Genomic DNA, 13,218 nt, shown 5'->3' with positions numbered 1-13,218 from the left:
GAAAACGGCGCATAGCTCAAGTTCAGGGGAACGCTTTCATCAACATCGAGGACATAAAATAGAAACAACAGAATCATTGATGCAGTTGTAAATGTTACTGACTAAAACGGAAAAAGCCTGATTTTTACCCAAATAAAAAGGCAGCATCTCCTACTGCAATGCTTCCTGATATGACATAGGAAATATAGCACAAATTTCTAAATTAAGGATTTGGGGGTCACATATTTCAGTGACCTCTTTTCCCCCACTCCACAGTTGGGTAGGGCTATGGGGGACACTCCTGGAGGTGCTGACAGGAAGTGGTGAGGGAGAGAGGAGACCCAGTCCCTCTGGAGGAAGGGAGGTTAGGAGACTGGTCTGCAGCCTGGGAGGGCCAGGTCAGAGCAAGACAAGCTGCGGGCTGGGGGAGTCTCAGAGACCAGACCAGAGGTCTTTCAAGGGAAAATAAAGGTCCCATTTCTACTACCTGGGGATTTGGTAAAGACAGTGCTGACCAGGGTGCCTGCTGTCCTAGAAGGAACATAGATGCTGGTATGGAACTTGAAAATATTGTGCATGTAGAGGTTTAGAAATAAAACCTTAGGGAAAACCATAAAGATGGTGAAAATGTTAAGTGTCAAATAACATATGGGAGAAGACAATGGCACCCCACTCTAGTACTCTTGCCTGGAGAATCCCATGGATGGAGGAGCCTGGTGGGCTGCAGTCCATGGGTCGCTAAGAGTTGGACACGACTAAGCGACTTCACTTTCACTTTTCACTTTCCTATATTGGAGAAGGAAATGGCAACCCACTCCAGTGTTCTTGCCTGCAGAATCCCAGGGACGGGGGAGCCTGGTGGGGTGCCATCTATGGGGTCGCACAGAGTCAGACACGACTGAAGTGACTTAGCAGCAGCAGCAGTAAATAACATATATTAACGCATATATATGGAATCTAGGAAGATGGTACTGATGAACCTATTTGCAGGGCAGCAATGGAGACGTCCCTGGTGGCTCAGCTGGTAAAGAATCTGCCTGCAATGTGGGAGACCAGGGTTTGATCCCTGGGTTGGGAAGATCCCCTGGAGATGGGAAAGGCTACCCACTACAGTATTCTGGCCTGGAGAATTCCATGGACTTTATCGTCCATGGGGTCGCAAAGAGTCAGACACGATTGAGTGACTTTCCTTCACTTTAATGGAGACGCAGACTTACAGATCAGACTTGTGGACACAGTGGGGAAGGAGAGGGCAATGCTTTCCTCTCCTCTTCTGAGTTGAGAGAGTAGCATTGAGACATATACACTACCATATGTATAATTACACAGCCAGTGGAAATTTACCGTATGATGCAGGAGCTCAAGTCTGGAGCTCTGTGACAACGTAGGGGGCGGGATGAGGTGGGAGGTAGGAGGGAGTTTCAAGAGGGAGGGACATATGTATACCTGTGGCTGATTCATGTTGATATATGGCAGAAACCAGCACAATATTGTAAAGCAATTATCCTCCAATTAAAAATAAACACAGTTAATTTTAAAAAGTGTCAGCCTTAAGTGGGGGATTATTAGTGATGTGAATCATCTTAAATGTTTCATATTTTCCAAATTCCTTATGCCAATGATGAGTTTTTAAAATAATTTTTAAAAAGCTACTTTTGATTTTAAAAATTTAAAAAATATTTTAGTTTTGATGTGACCCATTACTAAAGTCTTTTTGAATTTGTTACGACATTGCTTCAGTGTTGATTTCTTTATTTATTTTGGCCACAAGGCATGTGGGATCTTAGCTGTCTGACCAGGGATCAAACCCACATCCCCTGCTTTGGAAAGCTTAACCACTGGATCACCAGGGAAGTCTATAAAAAACTGTTTAAATCTTTGTGTTAGAATTTCTAAAAGATGTAAATAAAGAAATAGAAAACCTTAAGAATAGCTGACATGCTTGTTCCATAGCAGCATTTTTTTTTCCCCAGTGCTTTAAAAAATTTTTTTCAGTGGATTTAGAAAATGACAAATTGTAAGAGAGAGGAGGTACTAGGTTGCTGCTGCTGCTGCTAAGTCGCCTCAGTTGTGTCCGACTCTGTGGGACCCCATAGACGGCAGTCCACCAGGCTCCCCCGTCCCTGGGATTCTCCAGGCAAGAACACTGGAGTGGGTTGCCATTTCCTTCTCCAATGCATGAAAGTGAAAAGTGAAAGTGAAGTCGCTCAGTCATGTCTGACTCTTAGCGACCCCATGGACTGCAGCCCACCAGGCTCCTCCATCCATGGGATCTTCCAGGCAAGAGTACTGGAGTGGGGTGCCATTGTCTTCTCCGAGGTACTAGGCAGTACCCATATAAAATACAGAGGCTGTTTCTTGGAAAACCTATTCTTCCTGAAGTTCGTTTATGGCATTAGGCTGTTGGCACTAATTTTCAGTGATTTTAGAGTAAAATAATGGAACTGTATAAACTTGTATAAATATTAACTCCTTTTAAGCAACAGACTCCCGTTTGTGCTGAGTATTTATATGTCAAATAATATTTTCCTTCCGCAGGGGAAGGACCACTTAGAGGAGGGAGGGATGGAGAGAAGAAAGATGAGGACTAACGTTTATTGTCTGCACACCATGAGACCATGTGTGCTGGGCACATAATACATATTTTGCACTTGATGTCTGTAATTGCTCCCTTCAAGGGAGAGTTCAGAAAACAAGTCCAGGTTAAGCAGCTTTTCTCAAGTGAGTGGAACATGGGTAGCATCTGCAAGCTGGACTGTTTTGAGTCTTAAATCCATATCCTCTCCGCATCTTAAAAACTAAACCTGTGAACTAAATACTTGCTGTTACATCATGTTTTGTGTTAATATAAAGTTTGATTCTTTCTGTTTTCTGATTTCCAGATATTCTGAATAGAGATATCCATCATCCCATAAAAAAATGAGAGATAAATGAGCAGAGACCTGGACAAACAACTTCAATGTAGAATTGAATTATTTAAATAGAATCACATCTAACGAGAAGGAGTTGGGCTTAACCAAGAGTTGCTTCTCTTTTGCTCATTCTGCTTTTGTGAAAGTCTCCCTGAAAATTCATACTGAAGTCCCTATCCTGTGTCAGAGTTTGTGTGAAGTTATATGTCAAGCAGGTAGTTAATAAGGTCACGTTTGAAACAGGGACCCCATTTGTTGCAAACAGACATTAAAAATCTCAGTCGGCGCTCCCAACTGTTCCCTCACCTGGCTGATGAAATGCTCCTTCTTCACGTGGCTGGAAATGTATCTGATGGAATCCGCTGCCTTTTCCAGGAAAGCGACCAGAACCTTTTCTCCATCACTCATCTGCTTTTGTTTCTTTCTTTCCAGGACTTGACCCCTCAGGGCGGGTTTCCTCTCCTCTCTACCTGGGAGGGAGTAGCGATCCACGTGGTCCTTCATGCAGAGTAACTTGGGAAGGGTTTGCAGAAAGAGCCGCTTAACCCAGGGGGCCATGGGGTGGTAGGTTGAGGAAGATCTGTGGTGGACGTTGATGACAAACACAGTGACGATGATGGAGAGGGTGACGAAGACCATGATGAACAGGAGGTACTCCCCGATGAGCGGGATGACCTTGGAGGAAGACGGGATGATCTCCTCAATCACCAGGAGGAAGACCGTGAGGGAAACCAGGACAGAGGTGGATAAGGAGAGCTTCTCGCCCTCGTCGGAGGGCAAGTAGAAGACCAGCACGGTCAGGAAGGACAGCCCCAGACACGGGACGATGAGGAAGAGCGTGTAGAACAGGGGCAGGCGGCGCAGCACGAAGGAGTAGCTGATGAACGGGTACCAGTAGGCGCCGTGCCTGCGGCCCCCGGCCGTGCCCTTGGCGTTCAGGATCTCCCACTCTCCGTTGTCGAAGAAGTCCTTCCGGTCCACGTTCTCGTCTGTGAGGACGAGGTCCACCATGGTCCCGTCGTAAGTCCAGGATCCGAACTTCATGGAGCAGTTCTGCCGGTCGAAGGGGAAGAAGGTGACGTCCATGGTGCAGGAGCTCTTGTAGCTGGCGGGAGGCGTCCACACCACGGTCCCGTCCGATCTGACCACAGCCTTGGTCATGAGCGAGCCTTCGAACCTGCCATCGGCGCTGTGGAAAGACGGTTCGCTCGGTGGTTAGTCTAACACAGATTAGCAGCCTCCCCCCCCACCCACCCACCGCTGTCCTATCTGTATTTTATTCCTTTCCTATCACAGCATCAAACAAGATTTCCGAAAGGAACAGTTCTCTCATCAAGGTTGTACCTTTCTCTTAATTATTTTGGCACAGTCAAGCTTTTCTATTTCCATTCCTCATCGGACTAGCGGATTTTTCTTCTGTGATACTTACTTTTCAAAGAGGACTATGTCAGGAAGCCAGAGAGATTCTGACGGAACTTTAATGGAATGAATCCCGCCGTATTCATCCGGATTCCAGCGTAACTTGTGGTCTGTCCATTCCTGTGTGGAAATTATATAAATTAATAAAATTATTTCAGAATAATTTTATTCTGGAAATTCAGTTCGAGTTTGGAATCTTCAAGTTTATGTTAATTTATGAATCTCATGTTTTCTTTTAAAAGAGAAATTCATCTGCTTTAAGCCTATGGCCCTGGTCTGTGACTCAGGGCAGTTGAAGGTATAGCCCGAGCCAGCCTCGTGTTTGATGGTCTAGACTCTCACACCCGTCCAGCCTGGGAATTCCAAAATTGCCATGACGACCTCACAAATGATAGAGGCTCAGCAACAAACTTCACTGATTTGTGACCTATTTGTTTTCAGCCTATTTTCTCTGAAGAAACAAAAGAAAAGCAAAGACAGCTCTAACTCAGTTTATTCTTGGAGAGTTGGTCCATCCAGCGATGTTGTTATCTCATGAAAATGGATATAAATGATTCTGAATATCAATCAAGAGTCTTGGACAAAGATCCACACAGTATGCTAATATGAATTATCCAGTATCTGCCGACTACTCTTGAGGACATTATAAGTTTTATCCAATGGAAAAATATTTTCCAAGAATTTTCTTTTACATTCTAATCTGTTCTTATTCTGTGAAGCACCAAATCCAATTTTAAATTATATTGCTAAATGTTGTTAGCTTGCATATTTTTCCTCGTAATAGAATGAAATCATTTAGCATGGTTTACAGAGGCTGATGGATCCAGATTAACAAAACCATTAATTGATTGGATTATGAAGGTCAAAAGGATGATGTATGGATGACCCAATTGCAGTAGACGTGGACTTGAAAAGATTTGGAATCCAGAATCCTATGAAATCTGACCTGAAAGTGAATTACCCCACCATCTGTCATGTGGACAGTTGAGGAATAATGCAGGATAATATTAAATGACATTTCAGAGAGTCAGGAGGGCATGCCCAGTATGAGGCTCCCTGGAGCCCAGTGATGCCAACTTCATCATTAAAAAATCAGGAGTCAGCAGATGGATGATTCACTAGATGGTACAATATTGAAATATGCATGATGCCTGGAAAAGGATGGAATGATACACTCCAGATGAGACACTGGCTCTCTTAGACAATATTTGTGAGGCTTGACCCTTGAAAACCAAATTTAAAAAGATAGGGACTTTAGAAAGCTACACTCTAAAGGATTAAAAAAAAACTGCATGAATACTTATGGAAGACTATGCATATGAAGACTGATAGTTTAAGAGCTCAAACGAATAAAGCATTTACCATGCTTATTCGGTACTCACAAGCTTCTCTCTTCCTTCCTCTTCCTCTGCCCACTTTGAAAAGCAAATACAATTTCCTTCCTATGAATAATTTGTCTCCTGCTAAGGAGACTTGGCAACCCACTCCAGTATTCTTGCCTGGAGAATTCCATAGACGGAGGAGCCTGGCGGGCTGCAGTCCATGGGGTCTCAAAGAGTCGAGCACCACTGAGCGACTAACACAAGGAGACTTCTACTATCAGCAGCAAGTCTAGATCTCAGAAATGTTGAAGGGAACCCAGAGCAGCACTTTTGGTTTGTTTTTCACTTTTACGTTTAAAATATTTACATACAATAAAATTCACTCTTTTGCGTCCGGTTCTATAGTCAAACAGTTGGATAATCATGATCACCATCAAGATACCAGAACAGCTCCCCTGCCCCCAGTTTTCCTTAGGCTGTGCTTTGTAATCAATCCTCCCACCTCCCCGTCCCTGGGAACCACCGCTCACTCCTTGGAAGAAAAGTTATGACCAACCTAGATAGCATATTGAAGAACAGAGACATTACTTTGCCAACAAAGGTCCGTCTAGTCAAGGCTATGGTTTTTCCAGTAGTCATGTATGGATGTGAGAGTTGGACTGTGAAGAAGGCTGAGCACCGAAGAATTGATGCGTTTGAATTGTGGTGTTGGAGAAGACTCTTGACAGCAAGGAGTTCCAACCAGTCCATTCTGAAGGAGATCAGCCCTGGGATTTCTTTGGAAGGAATGATGCTAAAGCTGAAACTCCAGTACTTTGGCCACCTCATGCGAAGAGTTGACTCATTGGAAAAGACTCTGATGCTGGGAGGGATTGGGGGCAGGAGGAGAAAGGGATGTCAGAGGATGAGATGGCTGGATGGCATCACCGACTCGATGGACGTGAGTCTGCGTGAACTCCAGGAGTTGGTGATGGACAGGGAGGCCTGGCGTGCTGCAATTCATGGGGTCGGAAAGAGTCGGACATGACTGAGCAACTGAACTGAATGTTGCCTTTCCCAGAATGCCAGAGAATGGAATCACAGTCCATGGTCCTTCCATCCTGACTTCTATTACCTATTGAAATACATTTTTGGATTCTAGGTAGGTTGTTTATTTTTTATTAGTGAGAAGTATTCAATGGAATGTAGGAGTGGATGGCAGGGCGAGTGTACGTTTAACTTTATATGACACCAGAGTGGCTGGATCATTTTCTGTTCCCTCTAGCAATGCATGAGCATTCCAACTGTCTGGCATCATCTCCAGTACTGTGTAAAGTCACACTGAAATGTTTACATTATAATAGTTGTAAAGTAGTATCTCATTATGGCTTTTGCTATACATTTTCCTAATGACTAAATGACAATGAGCTTTTCTTCAAGTGCTTATTTGTCGTCCATACATTTTCTTTGGTGAAGTGGTTGTTAAGTCCTCTTCATATTCTTTAATCGGGTTGTTGGTTTTCTAATGACTGAGGTTTTAGTTCTTTATATATATGAAAAGTATATTTTAACATATGAAATAGACCTCAAGCAGGGAACAACAGTGGAAACAGTGACAGATTTTATTTTCTTGGGCTCCAAAATCACTGTGGATGGTGATTGCCACCACGAAACTAAAAGACACTTGCTCCTTGGAAAGAAAGCTATGACAAACCTAGTTCAGTTCAGCTCAGTCCAGTAGTTCAGTCATGTCCGACTCTTTGCCACCCCACGAATCGCAGCACGCCAGGCCTCCCTGTCCATCATTGACTCCCGGAGTTCACCCACACTCTTGTCCATCGAGTCGGTGATGCCATCCAGCCATCTCATCCTCTGTCATCCCCTTCTCCTCCTGCCTCTAATTCCTCCCAGCATCAGGGTCTTTTCCAATGAGTCAACTCTTCGCAGGAGGTGGCCAAAGTATTGGAGTTTCAGCTTCAGCATCAGTCCTTCCAATGAACACCCAGGACTGATCTCCTTTAGGATGGACTGGTTGGATCTCCTTGCAGTCCAAGGGACTCTCAAGAGTCTTCTCCAACACCACAGTTCAAAAGCATCAATTCTTCAGTGCTCAGCTTTCTTAACAGTCCAACTCTGACATCCTTACATGACCACTGGAAAAACCATAGCCTTGACTAGATGGGCCTTTGTTGGCAAAGTAATGTCTCTGCTTTTCAATATGCTATCTAGGTTGGTCATAACTTTCCTTCCAAGGAGTAAGCATCTTTTAATTTCATGGCTGCAGTCACCATCTGCAGTGATTTTGGAGCCCCCCAAAATAAAGTCTGACACTGTTTCCACTGTTTCCCATCTATTTCCCATGAAGTGATGGGACCAGATGCCATGATCTTAGTTTTCTGAATGTTGAGCTTTAAGCTAAATTTTTCACTCTTCTCTTTCACTTTCATCAAACTTAGACAGCATATTACAAAGCAGAGACATCATTTTGCTGACAAAGGTCCGTATGGTCAAAGCTATGGTTTTTCCAGTAGTCATGTATGGATGTGAGAGTTGGACAATAAAGAAGGTTGAGCACCAAAAAATTGATGCTTTCAAATTGTGGTGCTGGAGAAGACTCCTGAGGGTCCCTTGGACAGCAAGGAGATCAAACCAGTCAAACCTAAAGGAAATCAATGCTGAATATTCATTGGAAGGGCTGAAGATGAAGCTGAAGTTTCAATACTTTGGGCACCTGCTGTCAAGAACCGACTCACTGGAAAAGACCCTGAGGCTGGGAAAGATTGAAGGCAAAAGGAGAAGGGGGTGACAGAGGATGAGATGGTTGGATGGTATCACCAACTCAATGGACATGAGTTTGAGCACACCTGGGGAGATGGTGAAGGACAGGGAAGCCTGGTGTGCTGCAGTCTATGTGGTCGCAAGGCATCGGACACGACTTCGTGACTGACCAGCAAGAGCAAAGGGAGGAAGCAGTAGGCACACAGGCGACGAGCCTTGGGGACAGACGCGTGTTTGGGCAGACTGACTAGAACTGGTCTCTTACACTCTTGCTCCGTCTTTAATATCAGTGTTAAGGGAGCACAGCGTTAGTGAGTCCAAACCCACAGTGTCTCTGCTTGGAACCTAAAGATCTCCGAATCAATTGCCTGCTTCTGGAATTCAGTCTTCTCTCTTCTACAGGAACTGGTCACCTTTATCGAAGCCCGGCTCTGCAGCCCAGAAAGAAAGTGGGGAGCTCAGATTCTGGGGGCAAATCTCCACAAACACACAGCAGCTGTGCAGACTGTGCTCAGGGAAATGGGCCAAGCCCCAGGGGAGAGACAGTTCTATTGGAAAGATTTGTCTTGCTCATCGCACCTCCAGCAGCAGGATGGACAGCTGTGACCCGAGGGAATCCAGAGGCTGTGCTTCAGGAAGCTTGATATTTGGGGGAAATTAATCCATCCCACAAATATGCAAGGCTTATACCAGCTCTGAGCAGGGCCACCTTGTCCTACCCATGGCTGCATCAGACCAGAACCCGTGATAGAATATTCAGTCCTCTTTCTGCCCCCCAAGGCAGACTCACACTCCTTTCTGTGGGAATTCCTGGTGGGGAGTGTGTGTGTCAGTTGCTCAGTTGTGTTGACTCTTTGCAACCCCATGGACTAGGGCGCTGCCAGGCTCCTCTGTCCATGGGATTTTCCAGGCAAGACTGCTGGAGTGGGTTGCCATTCCCTTCTCCAGGGAATCTTCCCGATCCAGGGATCAAACCCGGGTCTCCCACATTGCAGGGAGACTCTTCACCTAACTGAGCCACCAGGGAAGATTCTAGAACCCATGAACTAACATCACCCTGTGCTCACTGCCACGAAGGGGGAGGCTTGGGTGAAAAGATGGGGGACGTTGAGTGGACAGGGAAGGAGGTTCTGATTGGATGACACTGTAGCTGAGACAGAAGGCAGGAAGGGGCAGTGGGTACCAAGGAGGAGGGAGCAGGGCTACTGAGGATGCAGTTCCAGGATGAAGAGCAGATGTGAGTGGATGGATGAATGAGGGGCATGTCTGAATCCTTGAGGAGGATATAAAATCCGCTCCAGTGGATTCAGGGTACGTTCTTGAACAGTAAAGAACAGGGAGCAGGTGGGACTTGTGGTCAGTGGGACTCTCTTGGGGGTACCCGAGAGAGAGAGAGAAAATGCATTGAACATCGAATTAGAGTTCTACCCCTGGACCATCCTTCACTGGCTATGCTCCTTTGTGGGACTGGAGAGACATTCCTTACAACCTCAGTGTCCTTCTGAGGTCAGACCTGGGGAATTAGAGATGCTGTCCCTGCCAGCATGCCATCAGAGGGGCTCACCAAATTTCCAGCAGGACGTGGTCCACTATGATGCTGGGTCAGCCCCACACCACAGCATCATTGCTCATGCTAATCTTGATGAGAGTGAAAGAGAAGAGTGAAAAAGTTGGCTTAAAGCTCAACATTCAGAAAATGAAGATCATGGCATCTGGTCCCATCACGTCATGGCAAATAGATGGGGGAACAGTAGAAACAGTGTCAGACTTTATTTTGGGGGGCTCCAAAATCACTGCAGATGGTGATTGCAGCCATGAAATTAAAAGATGCTTACTCCTTGGAGGGAAAGTTATGACCAACCTAGATAGCATATTGAAAAGCAGAGACATTACTTTGCCAACAAAGGTCCATCTAGTCAAGGCTATGGTTTTTCCAGTGGTCATGTATGGATGTGAGAGTTGAACTGTGAAGAAAGCTGAGCGCCGATAAATGGATGCTTTTGAACTGTGGTGTTGGAGAAGACTCTTGAGAGTCCCTTGGACTGCAAGGAGATCCAACCAGTCCATCCTAAAGGAGATCAGTCCTGAGTGTTCATTGGAAGGACTGATGCTGAAGCTGAAACTCCAATACTTTGGCCACCTCCTGCGAACAGTTGATTCATTGGAAAAGACCCTGATGCTCGGAGGGATTGGGGGCAGGAGGAGGGAATGACAGAGGATGAGATGGCTGGATGGCATCACCGACTCAATGGACAAGAGTTTGGGTGAACTCCAGGAGCTGATGATGGACAGGGAGGCCTGGCGTGCTGCAATTCATGGCGTCGCAAAGAGTCGTACAGGACTGAGTGATTGAACTGAACTGAACTGAAAGTCAGCTGAATCAGGATGAGGATTCAGAGCCCAAATCCTCTGTCCTGCTCTCTAAGGGGCTGTGAGGGTTTCTGGTCATTTCCCTTCTCTCTCTGAAACCCTGGGGTTGGATATTAACCTCTTGTGTCTGCCTTTCTAAAGCAGGAGATTAGAAACAGTATCCAGTGTTTACACAGCATGTCCCGGGCAAGATTCTCAAAGCTCTGTACAAACATCAACTCCACTTTGCAGCAGTCCTGGGCTTGAGAGCTTATTATTATAGGATCAGGGGAGCACAGGGTAGGTCAGGGCCAAATACCAAAGTTAATCTCGGACTGAGAAAAAAAAATAGAAAAATACTCCCAGTCTAGCTTTCTTAATTCCAAAAAGTGCAACTTCAAATCCATATTATATATATTCCCTTAAAATTTTCTTACATATATTACCTGAAATATCATTCATAAATGTCAAGCTACAGAAAAATCCAGAACCAAATTTTGTTTAAACCTAAATCTTAAGACTTAAAAAAGAAATTGTCATGACTTTTAAAAATAATAAATGAAGTCTTCCAATGATTCTTAATAATTAGAAAAAATTATTATTATAAAAATTAATAATTATTAATCCCAAGACCAAAAGATAGTAAGAAACAAATATTCCCTGCTGGTGCCTTGATTGGCAACCTCTGGGAAACCCCTGGGATTTTCAATTACCTCAAAGTCAGGTGTGAAATTCTTAAAACTAAATTAATGTCAGAATTCCCTGGAGAGCCAGTGGTTAGGACTTGACACTTTCACTGCCACGGGCCTGGATTCGATCCCTGTTTGGGGAACGAAGATTCCTCAAGCCATGTAATATGGCCAGAAAAAAACCCATCTAAATTAATGAAATTACTGTTGATTCATTTTAATCTTAAAGACGGCAACATGGCATATTATATGTCTCATGTTCCCACTGGGGCGTCCCTCATAGCTCAGTTGGTAAAGAATCTGCCTGCAATGCAGGAGACCCAGGTTCAATCCCTGGGTTGGGAAAATCCCCTGGAGGAGGGCATGGCAACCCACTCCAGTATTCTTGCCTGGAAAATCCCACGGACAGAGGAGCCTGGCGGGCTACAGTCCACATGGTCGCAAGAGTTAACACAACTAAGCGACTAAACCACCACCATATTCCCATTATATCTGAGTTGTCAAGGATGAGAAATGGGATTTGTCATTAAGGATGAGAAAGTCTACGAAGAGGGCACCAGGAAATGACATTTATTGAGTTCCCACTACCTGCCAGACCTCAGAGCAGTCACATGTACACACACAACGCCTTTTAGCCAGCCAGCGACACTGCAGCTGGCTGTTGCCTTATTTCATAAATGAAGAGCCCAGGTCAGAGAGGAAGTGACCTGCCAAGTTTATACAGCAAGACTCTGGATCCCTGACTCACTTCACTCTCACTCAGGGTCCACACGAATCAGAAGACCATACGGCAGGGCCTCCTCTGCTAATGTCCCAGTGAGGCTACGGAAAAGGAAGGAGGCAAGATGGTGACAGAGGTTCAAGGAAAATCCCTAGAAGTATAGGTGCTGTTGCAGGTTGGGGAAGATAACTAGGCTTTGGGGAGATGGCCCAGACCTTACAGCAAGGCCAGCCTTTCCTTAGGCTTTTTTTTTTGTTTTTTTTTGTTTGTTTGTTTTTGTTTTTTAAAGCCAGTTTCTTGGTTTTCTCCTCCAAAACCAGCTGCAGGGATCCACCCAATGAGGCCTTCTGAACTTACTGTGATCTAAAGCAGGAATTCAGGGACTTCCCTGGTGGTGCAGTGGTTAAGATTCTGTGCTGTCAATGCAGGGGGCTCAGGTTCAATCTCTGGACAGGGAGCTAGATCCCACGTGCCACAGCTAAGACTTGGCATAACCAAATAAATAGGAGAAGGGGACGACAGAGGATGAGATGGTTGGATGGCATCATTGACAAAATGGACATGAGTTTGGCTGGGCTCCAGGAGTTGGTGATGGACAGGGAGGCCTGGCGTGCTGCAGCTCATGGGGTCGCAAAGAGTCAGACACGACTGAGCAACTGAACTGAACTAATAAAACAGGCAGGAACCAGCTCTTGGAGAAACCACATTGGTCCAAGGTGTTGTCCTTGTAAGATTCAGGGAGCTCTGTGTCCCTGGCGTTGCCGTGGGCCTGGGACAGCTGCCCACATTCAGTGACAGTAACACCTGGCTGCTCAGAACCTTCTGGCTCATGGACTTTGCCCTCAGAGTTGAGGCCCAGTGCCCTATATGGCCCTGGCAGATAGTAGGTGCTCAGGAAGCGCTAATTGAGTGAACACACTTGGCATCTGCCTTCAGGGTGATTACTCACAGGGTGACATCCAGGCAAAGGGCTGACTGTCCTGTCAGTGAGGAAGGGATGGTTTTCTCTTCCATCCCCTTCAGGTGCTTGCGATGCGGTTTTCCTACCCTTGACAAAGGTAAAGTGGAAT

The 13,218-nt window shown here is 45.4% G+C and overlaps 1 protein-coding gene across 2 annotated transcripts in view; it reads right to left on the bottom strand.

Moving 5' to 3' along the window:
* CHRNB3 (cholinergic receptor nicotinic beta 3 subunit) overlaps positions 1 to 13,218 on the bottom strand; it is a 38,392-nt gene that overhangs the window by 7,724 nt on the left and 17,450 nt on the right. For both annotated transcript variants that reach the window (XM_012106019.5, XM_060407063.1), the window contains exons 4-5: positions 4,321 to 4,430; positions 3,198 to 4,080 (exon numbers count right to left, since the gene is read on the bottom strand). In XM_012106019.5, coding sequence (XP_011961409.1) covers positions 3,198 to 4,080; positions 4,321 to 4,430 — 993 coding nt within the window. The remainder of the gene's footprint in view (positions 1 to 3,197; positions 4,081 to 4,320; positions 4,431 to 13,218) is intronic.

The sequence above is a fragment of the Ovis aries genome, chromosome 26, assembly GCF_016772045.2.
Source record: "Ovis aries strain OAR_USU_Benz2616 breed Rambouillet chromosome 26, ARS-UI_Ramb_v3.0, whole genome shotgun sequence".
Classification (NCBI taxonomy): Eukaryota; Metazoa; Chordata; class Mammalia; order Artiodactyla; family Bovidae; genus Ovis; species Ovis aries.
This window is presented reverse-complemented; position numbering and strand designations above follow the sequence as displayed.